The sequence below is a fragment of the Alosa sapidissima genome, chromosome 8, assembly GCF_018492685.1.
Source record: "Alosa sapidissima isolate fAloSap1 chromosome 8, fAloSap1.pri, whole genome shotgun sequence".
Classification (NCBI taxonomy): domain Eukaryota; kingdom Metazoa; phylum Chordata; class Actinopteri; order Clupeiformes; family Clupeidae; genus Alosa; species Alosa sapidissima.
Genome location: NC_055964.1, coordinates 12,903,939 through 12,924,919, shown reverse-complemented (window position 1 = coordinate 12,924,919; position 20,981 = coordinate 12,903,939). Strand labels below are relative to the sequence as shown.

At 42.0% G+C, this 20,981-nt stretch overlaps 2 protein-coding genes across 2 annotated transcripts in view; one reads left to right on the top strand and one right to left on the bottom strand.

Moving 5' to 3' along the window:
- Positions 1-8,446, top strand: part of vcana (versican a) — a 41,975-nt gene extending 33,529 nt beyond the window's left edge. The window contains exons 10-16 of the mRNA XM_042101566.1: positions 5-118; positions 263-376; positions 2,301-2,459; positions 3,170-3,252; positions 5,684-5,828; positions 6,006-6,188; positions 6,522-8,446. Of these exons, the coding sequence (XP_041957500.1) occupies positions 5-118; positions 263-376; positions 2,301-2,459; positions 3,170-3,252; positions 5,684-5,828; positions 6,006-6,188; positions 6,522-6,655 (932 nt within the window). The 3' untranslated portion in view covers positions 6,656-8,446. The remainder of the gene's footprint in view (positions 1-4; positions 119-262; positions 377-2,300; positions 2,460-3,169; positions 3,253-5,683; positions 5,829-6,005; positions 6,189-6,521) is intronic.
- Positions 8,447-14,024: 5,578 nt separating this feature from the next.
- hapln1a (hyaluronan and proteoglycan link protein 1a) overlaps positions 14,025-20,981 on the bottom strand; it is an 11,143-nt gene continuing 4,186 nt past the window's right edge. The window contains exons 3-5 of the mRNA XM_042101924.1: positions 18,542-18,916; positions 16,931-17,230; positions 14,025-16,320 (exon numbers count right to left, since the gene is read on the bottom strand). Coding sequence (XP_041957858.1) covers positions 16,034-16,320; positions 16,931-17,230; positions 18,542-18,916 — 962 coding nt within the window. The 3' untranslated portion in view covers positions 14,025-16,033. The remainder of the gene's footprint in view (positions 16,321-16,930; positions 17,231-18,541; positions 18,917-20,981) is intronic.

Below are 20,981 nucleotides of genomic sequence, written 5' to 3'. Positions count from 1 at the left end.
GTAGGCGTTCATTCATGTGTTGAGAATCCCTGCTTAAACGGAGGCTCCTGTTGGAGAGTAGGCAGTGTCAACACTTGCACCTGTACTGCTGGTTATGGAGGAGACCACTGTGAAATAGGTAAGTGAATCCCTGAAAGCCTGTACCTCATTAGCTGGTATAAATATGATAATATGGACCAGTGAGTAGTGACAAATTTGGTCTCTTTTTATTTATTATTTATCCATTAATTTGCTGTATTTTCCATTTTATTTTTACTCATAGATATCGATGAGTGTCATTCAAATCCTTGTCGCAATGGAGGCACATGTGTGGATGGACTGAATGCTTTCTCCTGCGTGTGTCTTCCCAGTTATGCAGGAACACTTTGTGAAGAAGGTAAGCCTTTTGTATATGTAGCGTTCATATTGAGGGTAATGAGGTTAGGCAACATTCACCCCCCTATGAACTTTTGTATACTTACCAACGTATTTGAGTACATGGAGCACTACATTTGTGAACACTAAACAGAAGACACATATGAATATCATTATCACACATATCAGTAGAGTATTTGCTAAATCTGTTCATTTAGTTTAGTCACTAATAGACCACTAATGTATAAGACAAGAGTGGGCTGCACTTACTTTATTATGGTCTTACAATAGGCCCTGAGGCAGTGTTTGTGCAAGTGTAATGTCTGCAAATTCAATGCCGCAGGCAGGGATTTAAAGGCAGACCATTCGTCACTGTTTTAGTCATGTTTACTCATGGATATTTAGGGAAGGTGAATATCACCACTGCATATCTTAGGGGGTTATTTATTTATTCAGGCTTGAAAGTTTAGACTGTGAATTTGGCTCAAAGGTGAGAAAAGAGAAAGCAATTACAAGCTACTAAGTAGTGACTTATGTTAGTGATGTGGTTATGACAAAGAACAAACAAGTTTGAATTATAGAATTAAACAGTTGTTTCTAAGACACAATATTCGTCATAAATACCAATATGTACCTAGTGACATGGTCCAATCATATCTTAAATGTTAAACATAATCCCCACATAGACATCCAGCATTTAAATTCCTGGGAAAATGCAAGTGAGGCACATTGGAGAAGGAAGAAAAGCTCATATTTGTTCTATCATTAAGAACAGCCACTTGAATGGCATGACCAGAGATGTGTCTTTCGGTTATACGGAGTGACAGCACCGTTGAAAAAGGCACATGATCTCAGAGCATTTATTACACATCACCTGAGGAAATACAGTAGACGGTGTGTGGGTGAGGAATGTAGGAGAATCTGATTCTGAAAAATCCTGTCTGAGGGCCAAGTGCCCTACAAATGCACATGGCAAGTTAGTTCACCGACTTCAGTGAACAGCCTCACTATATCCAATGCGTGAGAATGCCTGCCCTGGCTGGCTACGGCGCAAACAGCTGCATGATTGATGACAAGATGCTGCTAAATTGAACTTCATCTGAAGTGGGGGTGACCCATTTACGTGTATGAAGCTGAAATTCTCTCCAGACAACTGTGAGTCACCTACTTATAAGACACAGTCCTTGCTGAGGCTCTCACTCTCTGTAAACAGACTGGAGTTGAATCACTTTGATGTATTTTTTAATGACAGCATATGTGTAGGTTGTTAATTAGCTATTTTATAAGCGCACAAATGTCAGGAAGTAACTCATCTGTAATGTTACAAATGTCACAAGTGTTACGATGGATTCGAGTAGTGTGACAGATGAACTAGATACATCCACTAATTTTCCTGTGTAATGCTTTATGGTTTTACCCTACTAAAAAGTCCTTTAAGACCTTTCAGATCACAAGAGAGCCCAGACATGTCTAATTAATGAAGCATTCTACCTTTTATTGACAAATTAGGGTCACTCTCTTTCTCTGGCTCTTTCTTGATGATTGTCCTTTAGCTAAGGGGAGTGCCTCACACGATCAGGACGAAAGGGAGATAGCATCAGGTGCCCCCAGGCAGTCAATAGGCCTACTACCTTTGTTCTAATGGGAGTCAGGTTATTGAGGCAGAGATATGGTGTACAAAGTACAAACTCTTCTCCAATGCAATACTCAAATAATATAATTTCAGGAGTAAAGATTCAAAATCATTAGTTTAAATATTCACACATCTAATAATTTGCAGGAGGTTTGCTATACAACAGATTATCAAACATATTTCATTTATTGATAATTGCAGTGCATCTATTCATTAATCATCTGAGATATTGCCACAGAATACATGAGAATTAATTTGATGTATTTATGTTAATTCCCGGTGTTTTGATAAGCCTCTGCCTTCATCTCCGTAGACACAGAGACGTGTAGCTATGGCTGGCACAAGTTCCAGGGCCACTGCTACAAGTACTTTCCCCACCGTCGCAACTGGGACACGGCAGAGCGGGAGTGCCGTGTGCAGGGGGCCCACCTGGCCAGCATCATCACCCATGAGGAGCAGCAGTTTGTCAACCGTAAGCACCACCATCCTCACCTTCATTACATCTGCACACACACACACACACACACACACACACACACACACACACACACACACACACACACAGACACACACACACGCACACACACACACACAGACACACACACACACACACACACACACACACAGACACACACACACACACACACACACACACACACACACAGACACACACACACACACACACACATACACACACGCACGCACACAGAAAGAGAGGGAGGGCAGGCCTTGAGCTGGCTCTCTGAAATTACAGTGGTAGTGATTTTGACAAGATCCTGGGCTTACAGAGAGCTTAAGTGCTGCCTCCCACTGATGTGAGTGTCAGCGGGGGTCTGTACCTCTGACTAAACTCCACTTACAAACATACGCTGTTAAAAAGGAGCCATGTTAAAGAAATCATCATCGCAGCTGGAAAAAACGGATTTAAAAAAACCCAGCCAGACAGAGAACACATAGATGACTAAAACCCCAGTTTATTTTCTGAGGTTGGCTCTAGATAGCTCTGACCATTTTTATGAACAGGAAGACAACAAGACGCCGTGGATATCAGGCCTGGGAATGTAATCACACTTCTCTGAAGCATAGAGACACAAATCCTCTCCTCTTTTCTTAGTGTTGCTCGGATGACCATATAAGGAACTCTTCCAACTCTTATAGCAATGTTTCATTCTGCTATCACAGGCCTTGGACAGGACTACCAGTGGATCGGACTCAACGATAAGATGTTCGAGAATGACTTCCGCTGGACAGATGGCACGTCTGTTGTAAGTTGCTTGTTAAGATTTTTTCTGTTTTTTTTTTGGCCACTGAAAGAGCAAACTATTATAATCACTACATTCTGATAATATCAGTGAGAAGAACAGGCTGTGCCATTTAGGTATTATGAGGAAGATTGCATAATTATTGGCAAGAAAATATGTGCTAGGTTATATAGTAAGTATTAGGTATCTGATGCCTGTAGTTTCCACATGGTGGAGCTAGATGAATTGTGGGAAGTAAGCTTTGTTGCTACTGCCTGTGGCTTGTTAGTTGCCAGGAGAAGCTAATTGTTGCTTTGGAGTCTTTTGGCGTGGACAAGGACTTCAAAAGATAACCCAGTCCTAGGTGAGGGGTGGGGGTGAGGCCTGAGGGCGAAAGGAAAATCGGTTGTTTGTCAGCTGAGGTCTTCTCAGCATGAAAACAGCAGTGAGATGAGAGAGGGACAGAGGGAGAGAGACAGAGAGAGAGAGAGAGAGACAGAGAGTTGACGGGTGTAGACAGGTTCTTGCTTGTCCTCAGGAAGTGTTTGAGAGACGTTTACACAGACGAGAGGAGCCAGTGACAGACGCAGGCGTGAAAGCCTGGAGGCCAGAGCATTTGTGTGTGTGTGTGTGTGTGTGTGTGTGTGTGTGTGTGTGTGTGTGTGTGTGTGTGTGTGTGTGTGTGTGTGTGTGGACATGCGCAAATGTGTGTGTATGTTTGTCTTAGACTTAGAGAAAAAGAGAGAGAGGTGTGTTTATGTATGTTGTATGTATACCAGAAGAGAGTGGACATGGGTGTCTGTGTTCGTGTGTGTGTGAAAAAGACAGTATGAACTGTGGATGCATAAGTATTTCAGGGATTAGGGGGCTACAGGACAACAGGGCATGTGTTGGAGACCAGATTTGCGAGCGTCCACTAAACAGGAAGAGTTGAGTATAATGACTGGGGGAGGGGGGGGGGGGGGGGGGCTGCTTTGAACGTTGTGGTGGTAGCCAGGCGACTTAGTGAAAGATGGTCGACATGATCAGAAGAAAGTCACACACCTCCTGACTCAGTTGACAGGCTCAAAACACAGATGCACAGCAGCTTTGTTCCCTTACTGCTTACTAAGTAACAGCAGCCACGATATGAATGGTTCCTGTATGTATTAAAGAGCTTTGTAAACTGTTTGGAAGAGTGGAAATGTCCAGGTTTGATGTTGCAGTTTTGGGATTTGTGAGGGCTGTGCTGTCTGCATACTGTATATACACACTGCCTGAGAGGGCTGGATGGGTCTTTCTTCAACGGATCCGTTCACCTTTGTTATTCAGCCCCTTTTGCAGTGGACTTACTTTTTTTTTTACACGGGACAGCATTGTTTCATTCCTAGGCTGTGTGTATGATTGTGTCATCATTCCTAGGTTATGAGATGACTGGCCATAGGCAGAGGGGCTGGGTAGTGGGGCTCATGGCTCAGGGTATAGAGACCCTCTAGGTTGTAAGCACTGGGGACAGATTGAGCTTGAGGACAAGTAGACAGAGGGCGTCATGCACTAGTCCCTAAAAGTCTCCATGATCAGCCCTTTACATGAGGAGTCAATGTTAAAGGAATTATCCGGAGTAAAATGCACTTTAGATCAATTTACGGATGATTGGGAGTACATACGTTGAGTTGACATCCAAATCATGTCATTCGGATGTGTTTTGAGAAAGTTCGATGTTACCGTTTTTAGTCAAAACTCGTCAGCCTGGAAGTGACGCGGGCATGTCATTTTGCCGCTACAAAACGCTATTTTTATACCTCTTCTACAGTTCCAAATAACATTACACTTAGGTGGTAGTGAGTAGAGGGTCCCTAAAGCCAAACCGAATTCCTTTAAGGAGCTGAATGAATAATTACTATGGGCCAAAGCCTGTGCATTTGGCAAACAGTTATTCACACTCCAGGGCCCCACGAGACTAATAATGCTGATATTGGATCAGACTTGAGGTCATCTCTGTCCTGCACTTAGGAAAAGGTGTGTTATACACTTTGGCTTTAGATACAGTAAATGACCTTATTTAACCTCAGTGAGGAGTCCATGCCTTTGTATGTATTCTGTAAATGAAGCCAAATTATTGAATGTTTGAGTACACTGACATAGAATAAGTTAATATGTTTTGATGTATGAGCATTCCAGAATATAATTAGTTTGTTTGATTGGATTAAATTGTTTTGTTTTCTCTGAGCTGTGGGCTTTCCCTTGAGATTTCTTTCTTGTAGAAGCAGAGAACTAGCTCCACCATGTGGAGTTATATTGTATTGCACTGTAATGTTCACAGTCAGTGTTTAGGCCTAACATTTGTATTTTGTAATCTAGACTGAACTTTGTTTTGTCCATACTGTTTTACATGCTCTGTTTATTTGCAAAATTATGAGCTTGTTACAGTATTTTTTTTGGTAACAAAATGAAAACTGTTTATTTTCTCCTGCAGCAATATGAGAACTGGAGACCCAACCAGCCGGACAGTTTCTTCTCCTCCGGTGAGGATTGTGTGGTCATGATATGGCATGAGGACGGACAGTGGAACGACGTTCCCTGCAACTACCATCTCACTTTCACCTGCAAAAAGGGAACAGGTGAGCACTGATGATGAAGATAAACAATGTAGATACCGAGTTTTGATGTATTAATGTCTCATCTTCTAGTGAAGACTATATTACTTGTATTAGAACTCAAAGATTGGCAGAAGATTTTTTTTTTCTTAACCAACCTGTTTTTTGTTCTTGCTCTTCTTTTATTTCATCTGTTGACAGTGTCCTGTAACCAGCCTCCATTCGTACTGAATGCACACACCTTCGGGCGTACGCGGCCACGCTACGAGATCAACACCCTGGTGAGGTACCAATGCAACAACGGCTTCATCCAGAGGCACGTGCCCACCATCCGGTGCCGAGGGGATGGAATGTGGGACCAGCCAAAAATCTCCTGCATGACTCGTAAGTCTATTACCTTAATTAGTTACCTTACAGTTTCATCCACTGTCACACTGACGCAGGTCTGGTGGGGAGCTACCTATCTTGTCTCCAATTGTTCTTTCATTTAATCAGCACTGTAAACAATACTTTACAGTACAGTAGTCTTATTACAAAGAGTGAAGTATTTCAGTCTATCTTTTGAGTGAGTTACAGCAGAGAAGTGTAAATTATTTTATTTCAAATAGTGTGAAACACCACTGTAGTCTATATTTATCTGTAATAAAGAGTAAGCCCTATATTTATCAAACAGTAAATTATAGTAATCAATATCTATATCTATGTATTCCTTTGCAGCATCACACTACCAAAGGACATACCACAGGAGATATAATACCTTCAGCATATACAACAACCATCGAAAGAGGTCTGACGAATCGGCTCGACAGCGCCGCCATGGTGGCAGCAAAAGGAACAGGACTAGGAAATAACAGAGGCCTCCAATTACCCTTACTCCATTCACAACACATGATGGATGCTCATGTGGATGACAAAAAAATAATATAGACAAGAATGAAAAGAAAATGACAGGCAATTCATTTTTCAACCGAGGATGAATTCATAGGCCTTTTGCAGTATTTTTGAACAAAGAGATACTATTTTTCTAAAAGCAACAAGGACTTTTCAAGTACCTGTTTTCCTGTATTATACATACTGAGAGAAAGACTGACCTCAAATTCACAGCTTTTGTATTTTCTAGTGCAGGTATCATTTAATATGCCCAAATGGGGTAAAATGACAAGTGTTTGACAAGTCTGCCACCTTGCTAGTAAAGTCATTACTATGCAAATATAAGGTTCCAGTGCTTTAAAACAAGTTTAAGGATTTGTTTAACTGCTTCGAATTCAGTGAAATATTCAAAGTTCACTAAGAGGGGAAAAAAAGGACAAATACTGCCTGTTGCGTTGCATCAGCAAAGAGACTGTTGCTTCACTTCTGCATATGGCGGAATACAGCACATCAAACACACGCCGTGCCTTGTGGGATTCACTGAACCCCTGTGAAGAGCTGTGATTAAGTCTTCAACAGCTTCTCCCAAGGCCTTCACCATAACTCACACAGAAGCCAGAGAAAGACTCTACTATGCAGTACTGAAAACTGACAGAAGATGGCTCAGTCTAAGCAATGTTTTTTGCTTTTAATGGAACATGCAAGAAATATGAACTAATGCAGCAATATGTTAGAAACAATAGGCTTTGCCAGAACTGTTTGTTCCACTGAAGTGCCTTTACAATAGATGTTATCCAAAGAGGTACAGTAAACGCAATGGAGCTCTGATGCATGCTTAGCATTTTCTCAGATACATACTGTACATGTAATTCACACTTTTTCTCCTTTTGTTTTTATTTTGTTTTTAATCTGATCATTACCGGTTAACAGACTCACATTCACATTGTACTGGATAATTTATTTCCTGTCAGCAGAATCAAGTCTAAATGTTTGATAAGGACAACGTATGGTCACTTAAAAGAGAATGTACTTTGTGGGACACCCAAAAAGAAGAAAGACTTGAATAGATGCATGTTAAAAAGAGAGATGAAAGTAATTTATTTTCCACGCTGCTCTTTATCTTTTTGTTGTCTTTTATTTTACCTGAAGATGCTGTCTCCTGGCTTTTCTTTTCCTTGCAATAACAAAAATCTAAATATTGATGCAATGTTTGGTTTGGGGCACAGACTTTGCATCAGTGAGAATGATGTAGTCAGTTCTGAAAGAAAAAACAAGATAAACACTACTCTTGGGGTGGGGTGGTTCAATGGACCAAATGAACAAGGAAGATATACAACTTGGCATCACAGACATTTTGAATTTTGTGTTGCTCAGTGTAAGGATGGTCAGCCATTTCCCCCCAAAACAGATTTGGATTTATTTGTGGAAGAGTGAGGAAGAGGAAGAGTGATTGTTTTTTGTGTTTGTCTTGGATTGTCATATGTGTTTTTATTTCTAAAATGCAAATAACATCATTTCATATTTATAGAATAACATGTTTATTATGCAATGTGAATGTTTTGGGGAGTCATTTGAGAAAAGGTGGAAGGAAAAAAAAAATGTTTTTGTACATGCAATTTGTCACCAAAGAAACAAAGTTTATTACATTATATTCTGCCTCCTTGTCTCAATTATTATGTGCTGTATTTTGAGACTCAAGTAACTCAGATTTTGTTTTATATTGTGAGTCAGTCTTATTTTGGAGTCATGCACTGATAAACAATTTAACATTATTCCAATGTGTTCACTGTTTTCTTAAGCAACAGTGTTGAGGCGGCCGACAGATGAGTGAGACGGCCAGTTCTTTTACAGCAATTACATCGATGTCAAACACGTTGCGCTTCTACGGGCTCATGACAAATGTTTCATGCAACTAAAACTTCATAGACAAATGGAAAAAACATGTCATTTACACAAAAACACATGATGTGCAATAGTAAATCCTTTCAGATCACACCTTCTTTGGAAGACCTCGAGACAGCCTCAATTTCAACTAGACTGAAATCAGTGTGAGCACGGTGAGCACTGCATCCACTGAGCAGGATGTGGTGAATGGCATCACAGTATGTTCAGCAGATGGTGTGAATTCACAGGGAGCTGTTGGCAAAGCAACCCAACTCTACAACATATGGACCGTATAGGAGCTCAGTGTAATACAATCGCTGAATGGTGTCCAGAATGAACATAGTCTTTGTATCACTTGGCACGATGCCAGGGATGTGGAAGTGCTCATGACGAATTGAGGAGACATTTGTTGGCATTTGTTTTTTTTTTTTTCGAAAACCTTCAGTGTGGACGGAACATCTGTTTAGTGGTATCATATGTTGTATTTTTTGTATTATTTAGTATAATGGGTATATTTGTGAGTGTGTGAGAACTCTATGGATACACTGGGTTATAGACTGTGGGAACTCAATTAGCTACACAGCTAATGTTGAGGCATTCATCATCAGAAAACAGGATGCTGGTCTGGATGCAATGTGTGGTGTTGTCAAAAATGATGCTAACTGGTGATTGGAACTCCATGGAGTAATGCAAAACATGCAATCAAACTTTAATTTGTTTAAAAAATGATGCTCTAGTTTTCACTTTTTTCTTTACTTTCATAAGGGGAATGGGAACACTTGCCAGGGAGTTGTCTTAACAAAACAATGCCTTCATTCAAGGCTCAGAAGAACAAATTACGCACTCCTTGTAGCAAGGGTGCTAGCACCAGTAAGGTTCCCTGGCCACTATACCAAACAGGTTGACGCAAGGCAATTAACACATTGTGAAAAGAGATGCTGGTGGGCAAGCAAGCAATGCCCAAATTACTTATGGGCTTTTCAAATTACGCATTTAGTTCTGCGTCATTCATCCAGAGAAGCAACCTCACAAATGCAGGAAACCATCTGGAGGGAAACCACCTTCCTTAATTCTCCCTGAGAACCACTCCAGACCACTAATAACTGTGTAAAATGGGCAAAGTGTCCAGGGACACTCATCAAAACAATGAAGGAGCTGAATGATTTGTCAAGTATGGTCCAGAAACGCTGAGGGCCTCACCCTTTGGACGGGTGTTGTCTGCTGATCCACACCCATAAATAATGATCTGTGTTTTGGCTGAGATTCAGCCTTCATCTGAGTATGCAAAGACACAGATGAAGAAGACTGCAGTCTTTAAATGCCTCTTTGTGAACTGTGCGGCACTTGAACTGAGAAGGCCCTGGTGACCAAAAACATGTTGATAACTTAATTAGTAAGTGAATTAAACTTAAACATGCCCAATACCTAATTAGCTGAATATTTAAATGATCTAGGTTTGCATTATGGCTGGCCTTTTGTAATACGAACTGGTCACAGTGATGCCCTACACATTTTTTGATTAATTCCCATACAGACATTATGGTGAATTACAGAGCAGCTTCATGGCAGGGATCATTTTTTTTTTATTATTTTTTTAAAAATATTTTTTGGGCTTTTTTTATGCCTTATTGACAGGACAGTGAAGAATGACAGGAAGTGAGTGGGAGAGAGAGTCGGGTTGGGATCCGGAAAGGACCACGGGGCGGGAATCGAAACCCGGGTCGCCGGCATATGGTGCAGGTGCCCCAGCCAGTTGCGCCACAGCTGGGGCCAAGGGATCTCATTTTTAAGGTGCAGTGAGGATATGACCATCAACACACCTATACACACCCGTCGATTGTAGTTGCTTCTCTTTAAAGGAACATTTTGGGAAATTAGCTTATTCACCATCTCCCCCCAGCCAACTAGCTCCCAAAAGTGACAAAAGAACAAGGCAACTACAGTGCTACACTCTGGGGGCATGTTCATGAGCCCCCATGTCCATGCCCCCAGAGTGTAGCACTGTAGCTGCCCTAGTTGTTGACTGTAGCAACTTGAGCAAAGTAGAAGTGTGTGCACGAGGTTTTTCGTATCTATGTGAAAAATAGCCAGAATTCTCCTTTAAGACATTTGGGGTGCTATTTTAACGGTCTAAGCTGAATCTGAAGTGCGATGCGCATACAAATTTACGGTATGTCTGACTTTTCTTAATTAGCCATGCGTTTTGGGCTTAGCATCCATTAAACCAATGAAAATGACATGACATTCCCTTAAGAGCAAGGAATGCAATATCAAACAGCGTGTTGGTATTTTGACGACAAATGAGCACATCTCAGCAGAAGGAATCTGCTTGCAGGTGAGACAGTGTATGCAACACCAGGATTCCACTAAAGCTTGCTCCTACTAAAACATGTGTCAGACAAGCAGAGTATAGTCTACAGTACATGCATCTGCACTTACCTATTATTTGAACTCGTAGACAACGACAAAACATAGTCTTACATTTAGTTACAATATTGACTTTCACTATTGACTGACAAGGGGTTACAATCGAAAACATTGCCTAAAAAAAGCAGCACTTACCCCAATAATATTCAAATGACTGAATACAAATCCTAACTCCAGCTTCAAGTTTCTGGGTGTCCACATCTCTGAGGACCTTTCTTGGACCCTCAAGTTTCTGGGTGTCCACATCTCTGAGGATCTTTCTTGGACCCTCAAGTTTCTGGGTGTCCACATCTCTGAGGACCTCTCTTGGACCCTCAACACTTCTACCCTGATCAAGAAGGCTCACCAGCGTCTCTTCTTTCTGAAGAGACTAAAGAAGGTCAATCTGTTTCCTCAGATCCTGGTGAACTTCTACCGCTGCACCATCGAGAGCATCCTCACCAACTGCTCTACCTACGTCCGTAGGCGTGATGAAAACTGGCCAACGCATCACCGGTTCCTCACTCCCCTCCATCGAGGCCATCCAGGGGAAGCGATGCTTGCGAAAGGCGCGCAGCATCATCAAAGACTGCTCTCACCCCAACCACAGACTGTTCACCCCACTCCCCTCCAGGAGGGGTTACAGGTCTCTCCACTCCCGAACCAGCAGGTTCAGAGGAAACTTTCCTGCGTCTGTCACCTGAACTGAACTCCAGCTCTGCATCCCGGTGACAACCAACCAACTAAGCCCCCCCCTGCCCGATGCCTCATTGCCTGTGCTGTTGAGGTGTCCATGACCATGGCAACCTTGACAGGGACAACAAGGAGGCAGGCTCTACCCTATCCCACCCATACTGTAGTATTCTATTTACTTACAAATGTTCTACTGCTCTTCATACTATTTATCATGCACATATACTATCTTACTACTCTTATAATGTTACTGTTTCTGCACTACAATGGTACTGTTGCCACACTGCACATAGCTGTACATACTGTACATATCTGTCTATATGGTTCATATTGAATATCCATATTTATTCTGTTTTTCTTAGAATATATTATGTTAACCCATTTCACCCCATCGGTCACAATTGAAACAATAGAGTGTTTGTGTGTATATCACATTGCACTCATATTACATAGCCATATTTATTCTGCTCTTATATGGTAACTGCTACTGCACATATTTATATTTAATTTATATTACTCTAAACAACCTTCTGTAAACCAACTGTATGCTACTGTCTACACTGCACTATATTTCTTGACCTGTCTATGCACCACTTGTCTATACTTTGTATATCACATTGCACTAATCTAATCTAATCTAATCTAAAGACATTCATCCAAGCAGACCAGTCGTTGCATGGGACTCGTTGCTAAGGTGGTACATTTTGCCTTCTAAATAACTGTACATTACATGCGCCTTTCACTTTAGACTTTTTCTTGGTCAGTGACATTATCATTTTTAGTGATGCTAGAATAGCGATTTTTGTTAATGCACCTGACCACACCTATTTCCATTTGACAACTTGTGAACTCTATTGTCATAATGTTTTAAATGTTTATAGTCTTAGTTACACATGCCTTTCTCCCAGCAGCAAAATGGGTAGTTTTAGCACCTTTGTGCTCCCCTCTGGTGTTATAGCTGAGCACCAGCTGCTGAAGAGTAAATAGAAAAGAAAAATAAGCCTTGACCACGGTTCAGGACTCCCTGTGCACACAGAGGCCTCCACAAAACCTCTTGAAAGCCATACATCTTTTGTTGGCTATTGACCCTGGCTGGATTTGCTTCTCCAAGGTCTTGGAACACCTGACATATTTTCCACATTAGGGGACCTGGGTTCTCACTTTACCAGCAGAAGCGAGCGAGCTCTGTGTCCACTGTTCAGGGGCAAGCAATTTACAAGAGGATTATGTAACACGCCGTGCAATGCTCAGGCTCGCCTGATGACTTAAACATGCCAACTTACAAACAGATGTGTGCACAGTTGCCATTCCGCACACACATACAGTACACACACACACACACACAGATACATACACTCACACATACACTCACACACACACATTGACACTGACACACTTACTCACTCTCCAAAAAAAGCTTTCATAAAAAGTTGAAATTTTATTGTATTATAACTCTCTCTGTGAAGTTGTTGGCACTCACCACATCGGGCCATCTCGTGAAACCCTCTGTTTAATTTTTTCTAATGCCTCAGATTCTCTGCAGCCTTTACGTCACCTTCTTACAGTGTGGTGTCAGTGAGGGCATTGCATGCTAATGGTGAGTTGCCCTAAAGGCAGGTGCCCCCCCCCCCCTCTTCAAATGGATTGCAAATAAAGCAGATCATTTAAACTGCAAGACTTTGCACCCTTTCCACTTTACAAATAGGAAAGATCTTCTTCTGCTCCCCTCTCTGTGTCAGTGACGGAGTGCACTGCTTATGAGATTATTTCTCCTGCTGTTCAAGAACCATCACCCATTGTGGTTCTCTCAATTCGCATAATATCTCATAATATGCATTTGAATTTCATAACGCTAAGCAGAACATTGTGCGGATGAGGCTAAGTCCAAGTTAACTTTTTTTGTTTTGTTTTACAAGCCATAGAGTTGCAAAGGCCTGACAAGGGAAGGGAAACATATCCAGTTGTGTTCCATCATGGGCAGCCGCCAGGAATCTGCTCGTTGTGGGTGCTGCGATGTTGGATTTGCTGTCTAGCTGCTAACAGTTATCATACTGAACTAATTAGGCAGGGTGGTCTCAAGTGTTGCTCTGGTTCTAGTTCTACCACAGTGTGGTAAACTGTGAAGGGTTCGGATCAGATATACACTGATTCCTTACACACCATCCAAAACTCCTCTGTTCTGGAACATGAAGTTACCAGTCGGCTTCACAGTCAAACCACCCTTCGCACAATAATGATCACATAAATCAGACCTCTCCAACCCCGCTGGCATAGTATCTACCCAACAACCACACCAACACTGAAGGATTTAAATGCAGTCATGATGTGAGAGGGAGGAGGAGAATAAAAAAAGTTTCATAACTCAAGTAAAATTTAAGGCTTTTATTTTCTGTTTGGAGCTGGGATCAAGTAAACATAATTTGGATGGCATTTGTACTGTTGTGTGTACATAAAACAGCATGTAAAATTGACCTATTGGCAATCATCTTTGTGGCTTTACAACTGAAATTGATAATACAAAATGCAGTGATTTAATGGCAAACTCAAACCAAGCAATCATATAACAGTACTATATCCCTGTCACATGGAGTAGGCAATAGGGGATATTTGAATCAAATGTCTTTTAAGCTAAGTGTCTGACCTGTTCTGCTACACATTGTGTGGTGATAGCTGTGGTTATAAGAACAATACAGGATGGCTTTAGTATTGGTTTAAATAGAGATGGTTTAAATGTTTCATGAGTTGCATGTTTCACGAAGATGCAAAGTCAACTGTTGAACAGTTGCTAGTAGCAACAGCACTCCAAAAAGCATGGCATTTTATCGTTTTACGCATTACTGATGAAAAATATCTCAGAAATGAAAATCAAATGTTATTAACTAACTGTAATGTTCAGCATTCCCTTCTCTGTCTCATGACTCAGTCAGACTCCGCGTTTTTCCTTTTCTTTAAATCTCTTGTTGTAAACTTCAGATAGATGAAAGCCAGTCAAATGGACCGCCAACAGACACCTAACAAAAAGCTCTGTGTAAACTACTGAGAGTCTCCTGCGACTGGGGTATGAGTCGATGACTGACATGACACTAGCAACAACAAGGTTTAACCCAAACGTCTTTATGCACTGTTGCCCTTCAGCAACTGGGTCTTAGGTAAAATGCAAGTGCCTCATGGAACTATGATGCAGTTTGTCATGGGCATACAGCTGACAAATATTTGAAAAACTCTCTATTTGGGGATTTGTTTTTTTCCTGTCTTGGCAGCAAGTGTCCAGTGTTAAGGTTGATACAGTTGCAAATTTTCTGTACATACATAGTGTTCTGTCATGGGTGACTATACATGCCAACTATGAGACATTGTCAATTCATGGCAGCTGTGATGGTTATACAAGCTAAATGCTAACTACTGCTTGGACAGGTTTTTTACTAGGTTTTAGTTTGAAACAGCCTATGTATCTAACTATGGCTCTAAACTCAGTTTTGAGCATTCAACTTGGGGCGTCCATGCAATGCATTTATGAGGCATTCTAATATAAATCTATGTATGAGGACATGTAAAAATGTAATTACACAATACAAAACAATGTCACAATCAAAGAACACAAGAAAAAAAGAATAAAAAGTGGCCATACAAAGTAAGTTTTCAACAGCTAAAGGGAAAGTTACATAGGCATAGAACAGATACCTGGTGACTATGATTAACCATAAAAGAGGAGGAAACAACTACCTATCAACACAAAGGCAGAATGACACATACATTCATTTTATATTTCAAGCAGATAAATCAAACACATGATCACAGTTTAAAATGTTCAAGAGTACACTGAAAAGCTGTCAAAGGAAAATGGACATGAGCCTTGTGAGTGACAAAGAAAGAAAATAACAGTTACAGACCAGACCAAAATAAAAAAAGAAATTTGGATTTCAGTCTTTCCAATCTAGCAGTGGCTTTTTAGATTTCAAAGAAATAAAATGTGCTTCAATGAATTACTCTGACACATTCACAGAAAATAATCATAGCTAGCCTGATGTGTCTCAATCCACTATCATCCCATTCATCTACCACTTGAGTTGCATACACTGTAGATGTACCAAATATCCAATTGTTTGTTTTTATTCATATTTCATGAACTTTCAATAACTTTTATGCGGTTTACCAATGTATATGTGTGGAATGTTTCAGTATATAAAGTATCTTTTACAGTATCTGAGGTTTATTCTCAGTTTGTATTTATAATATAAAGGTTATCACAGTTTGGTGGAATAATGCTAGTTCATGCTAATAGTCCATTGTGTACTAAAACATGTTTTTTTTTTTTTTGTTGCGTCTATCTCTTTGGTTGTTCTGTTCGAACCTTGACATATCTGGGTTATGAGTTCTTACTGGGCTTTGTAGCAGTAAACACCGTAGAGCTTGTGCTTCTTGTCGGGGAATCCGACCATGCGCACGGCGGCCTCCGTCGGGCTGCAGTTCTTTCTGGGGTTGGTGATAGGGTAGCGGACACTACCATCGGCCAGCCAGCCGGCGTCGCAGCGGTCATAGCCCTGAAGCTTCCAAGCGGAAAACATGTGGCCCACCTTGGCAATCTCGGCACCGTCATTCTGGCAGGCTTGCACGGCCTCATCGAATGTCAGCTTGTCAGGCTGGACCAACCAGTAGAAACGCCCTGGGGATTTGAAGAGAAAAGGCTGTGAGTTTGTGCGTTCTTCCATGTCAGCAGTATGTATTTAAAGGGGATATGTGTGGCTTTTTTTTTTACTTCAAAACATTGAAGAAATGCTAGGTGTTGCCCAGATAACCACCAAAGTTGGTATGCTAAACAGCTAGTGTCAGACCATTTTGGGGCGGTACTCTGTAATTCAACTTTGTACAGTACCTCAATGCAATACCATGCAAGTCAATGGAAGAGTGCCATGACAAACATAATCATCAAGACAACTCAAATCCAACAGCATTCTATACGCACAGCCCCTTCAATGACAGAACTAAGAGATGACACCTCAGTTATGACACCACTACTACTAGGACACTACTTGTGAACTAGAGGAAATTCCCCTTAGTCCAGAGGCTTAGTGGGTGGAAAATATTTACCACAAATAAGCAACCATGGGCATGGGACCTACAGTACAAGTATGTTCACAATTCAACAGCATTACCAAGCCAATCAGCCATCTGTATTGCTTTTTGTCTGCTACAGTGACCGAATAGACACACATGTTAGCGAGTTGCAAACATTTCTACATTTCTTCTTTGGGTGATATGCTGGCTTGTGCTACCTGTCAGAGGCCCAGTGAAGCAGAAGGCATCGAAGAGGCTGTTGGACTTGTCACGAATGCCGTAGTTCCTGACGCCAGCGCTGGCCTTGCCGCCGCAGGGCTCCCTGGGCTTGGTGATGGGGTACTGCACGGAACCGTCGTTCAACCAGCCGGCGTTGCACCAGTCCAGGCCCTCCTGCCAGGCATCGTACAACTGCTCGAAGGAGGCCAACACAGAGTCCTGATCCAGACAGGCCCTCTCGCCATCATGGAAGTTGAGGTTGTAGCGGCCAAGGCGAGGGTAGTATGGGTACACAACACCTGAAGAAAGCAAAAGGAATTCTTTACCAGAGGAACTGAGGAGTAGTTGACTGTGAAGTTTGTGATGGCCCACAGCCATACAGCGCGACTTAACATGCAAGAAGGCAAGGGGACTCTTTGTGACAAATATATTCAAATGTTGTGGCTTGCTCAGTTAAAGAACTGTCAAAACAGTTAATGATAAAGTTACTCTTCCCTTTATGTATTCCTTAAACTGTCTTGTGTATAGTAGGTCTAGTATCAAGGGTGAGATTTGTTTGGGAATGGGGGCAAAATTTGGCCGGCTATTCAGCCACTTCAGCACATTTTGCCTTCTCCACTGTGAGAAACACAAGGACTTGATTCAGTTACATCAAACAAATCACTACCAGCTTCAGAGATTTCCATTGTGCTGGACAACGATCTCATGTTAACAATGGCTAGTTGTGCCAGGCAGCTTTCATTATGCCCAGCAATCAAAATTCTCCCTGTTATAGACTCCTTTTGTTAGCCCAAAGCCAAGTCCGCAAGGGCGGTCTTGGCCCAGATGGAGCATGGAAACCACATACTATTACAGTGTGCAGTTTGTTATTGCTTTTTATAAAAGGAACGTCCTATGCTTGTTTTATAGTTATGTAAATAAGGATGGGTATGGGGGGAAAGTGGAGTAGACTGTGGTTTAATGTGGCTTATCAGCCCTTTGCTAAACGTCCTTCTGCTTACTGTTATTTAACAGACCTCTGATGTAAATAACATTGAGTCATCATAAAATATATGAAAGACAAAATGATGTGCTTTGGTCTAATGCCCTATAAAAACAAACAAACAATAACTAACAAATAATAATAAAAAAGTGGTGATCTCATATGAGGTTACACTTTAGAAGTGTCACCAGTTGTGTTGTATAGCAAGCTCAAATGTTCCAAATTGAATTTGACCAGACATTGCCAAACAATAAAGGGCCATTCCCACTATCGGAATATGGTAACTATAATGACAGCAAAACCAACAGTTAGTATGAATGACAACATCCACACCGCATATTATAATGATAAAGACATGAAGAAAGATATTGTTGGGCATCACTTTCAGAGTGATTTTAAGAATGATGCAAAGCTGACAGCCAATGACAATCATTTAAATTTCAGACATAAAATTCTTTGACATGAACTTCAGCTTCTTATCGGTGGTCAGAGTGGATGTTCATATTGTTATAGTAACAGTTGTCTTTATAGTTATCGTTCCTAATGTGAATGGCCCTTAAGATAGTATCATTTGTTTTCCATTGCCTTTTGCACTCAATTTTACGGGGAAAAAATGAAGGCCTCTTACCCTTGGTGTTTTGGAATTCCACGGTCACCTCCACAACATTGTCGTCCATGCCATCAATGACCTCGCACTTGTACTTGCCATAGTCGTCCAGGCCCGCGTTGGTGATGACGAGGGTGGCGTCATTGTCATCAGCTTCCCGCAGGAAGGCGCGGTCCTGGAAACTCCCGTAGGCCTTCTTGTGGAAGCCCATGGACACGAACACATCACTCTCCTGCGAGAGGTCCTGACTGTACTTGGTCCACTTCACCCTCATGCCAGAGCTGCCAAAGTTGAAGCCAAAGGTGCGGTGCAGGCGGCAGGGCAGGGTGAGGTTACCTCCTCGGGTGGCGACGATGCTGGGAGAATCGGTGATGACCTCGACATCTGGAACATTTTCTAGAACATAACAGACAGCCTTTTGTTAAAGGGCTGAGCTGTGGGGCAAGGATGTTCAGAGTAATTTGTAAATCCTAACCCCCCGACAGTGCTTTCTAGGGCTAATTTCTGAGCAAACAAAAAAAAAACACAGTATGGAGAGCATGGCTAAATAGATGTTTCTTTTCTTTCATTCAACAAGGCAGTTCAAAAGCAGAACAAAAGAGTCATTGTGCATGGTGGGAGACTGATGCAAGCCATATAAATCCAATCATAAGGCGGCCAGACCAGCCAAACCTTTAGATCCACGAACGAAACGACTAAATGGTGCCGTCTGCCCGTGTGCACATTATTGGAAAGCTATGGGAAATTATAACATCTGGAAGTGGTTAAAGCCCCATTATTATCTCTGAGGAGGTTCTCCCAGTTACCTGTGAGAAAGTCCTGGAGGCCCGGGAATTTGCATCATATTCCTTTTTTTCCAGAGAACAGCTTTGTCAGAGAGACCCTTAGCGGAAAAAACTCCTGTCATCAAAGCTCCCTGTTCATTCCGTACAAGCCATTACACTTCCCCCTCTCACTGCGCCCCAACTCTGGTCAGTTTTCTTAACTGTTGCCTAGAACTGGCATGTCCTCCCCTTACTTCTTAATGCAAGTCTTCTACCTCCTACCTCTTTTTTTTACGGCACACACAGCACAAGATCTTACTTCATACACCAGATTCTGCCATATCATCAAGTTGGATTAACTCTTGCTTTGTTCATTCTGATTGGACTTAAACATGGCTTTGGCTTGTTTCCTCTCCTGCAGACAAAGAGTCCTTTTAAGTTAAGAGATTATTTGCTAGGTTAAGTGTAGGAATTTCCCTGATGTGAGGATTGCAAGCAGGCCATATTATACTTTATGGACATACAAATCATTATTCCTCATGCACGTCTGCTACACTGTTGGTTTTACTTGACCTCTGGGGTCTCAGAGATTTCATGGCCCACATATATTTTCTGAAAACCAGCCAAATACTTAATGCCATAGCCAGTTCAGCAACACATACGCATCATCATTGTGGGGTGTAAAATCTATTTAATTTGCACCATGTTCTGTCACAATAGACAATTATGTACACACACTGAAGAATTTTCAAAGGACAAAGATTGTTTCCAAATAATTTGTTATTGGGGAAATTGTTGAGACAGCATTTATTTGCTTAGGTTTGCAAAGGAAATAGTTGGTCCTGCCTTTCCCTACTGAGCTAGCACAGTGCCGCCTATTACGTATGAACCTGTCATCTTTATGCGTTTAATGCGTCCGATGAGATGTGGAGTCATATCCCTGGCCGTTCTGAATCTGAATTTCACAATCTTGCAGTTTCTCTCTCTCCCCTACTCTCTCTCTCTCTCAGTTCCTTCTTTCTCTCTATTTCTCTCAGTTTTTTTCTTTCTCTCTATTTCCTGTCTCCAGGTCTCTCACTCTCCTCCTCGTGTTTCTCCTGTTTCTTCCTCCTCTGCCCCCCTTCTCTCTTTCTCTCTCTCCCTTTCTTTCTCTCTCTCTCTCTTTCTTTCTCTCTCCCTGCCTCTCCCACTCCTCCCTTGCCATTGTCTCTGGTCCGCATCTGTCTGGCGTGTATACTGGGACCTCAGTGGAGTCAGATGCAGCATATCCGCAGGCTCCCGGGGCCACACCAAAGCCACGGCGCGCAAGGCGTTCTGCTGGCTCTTCCCTTCCACTGGCAAAAACCTTTCCCACATGTTGCAGCGGATACGGGAATCACTACCAGGCCTTCCAGGTTTTACGCCTTCCGCCCCAATCACCACCCCTGTTAGCCCCCACTCACTAACCCCCCCCCCCCCCACCTCCCCCTTCTCATCCTCTGTTCCCCATGGTCCCCAGCCCACTTTCCAGATTTCCTCAAAAGAACAGAGACGGCAGTGGACACAAAGTGGCTCTTTCCTTGACTCTACCCTGCTGTGGCTCTTAATGAACAGAAGGCTACCCTCCCCCACCACCCCATGCAGGCATTCCCCTAAACATGTATAACAGACACACAAACATATGGTGAAATGCACCAAATGCACAGACAAACACAAAA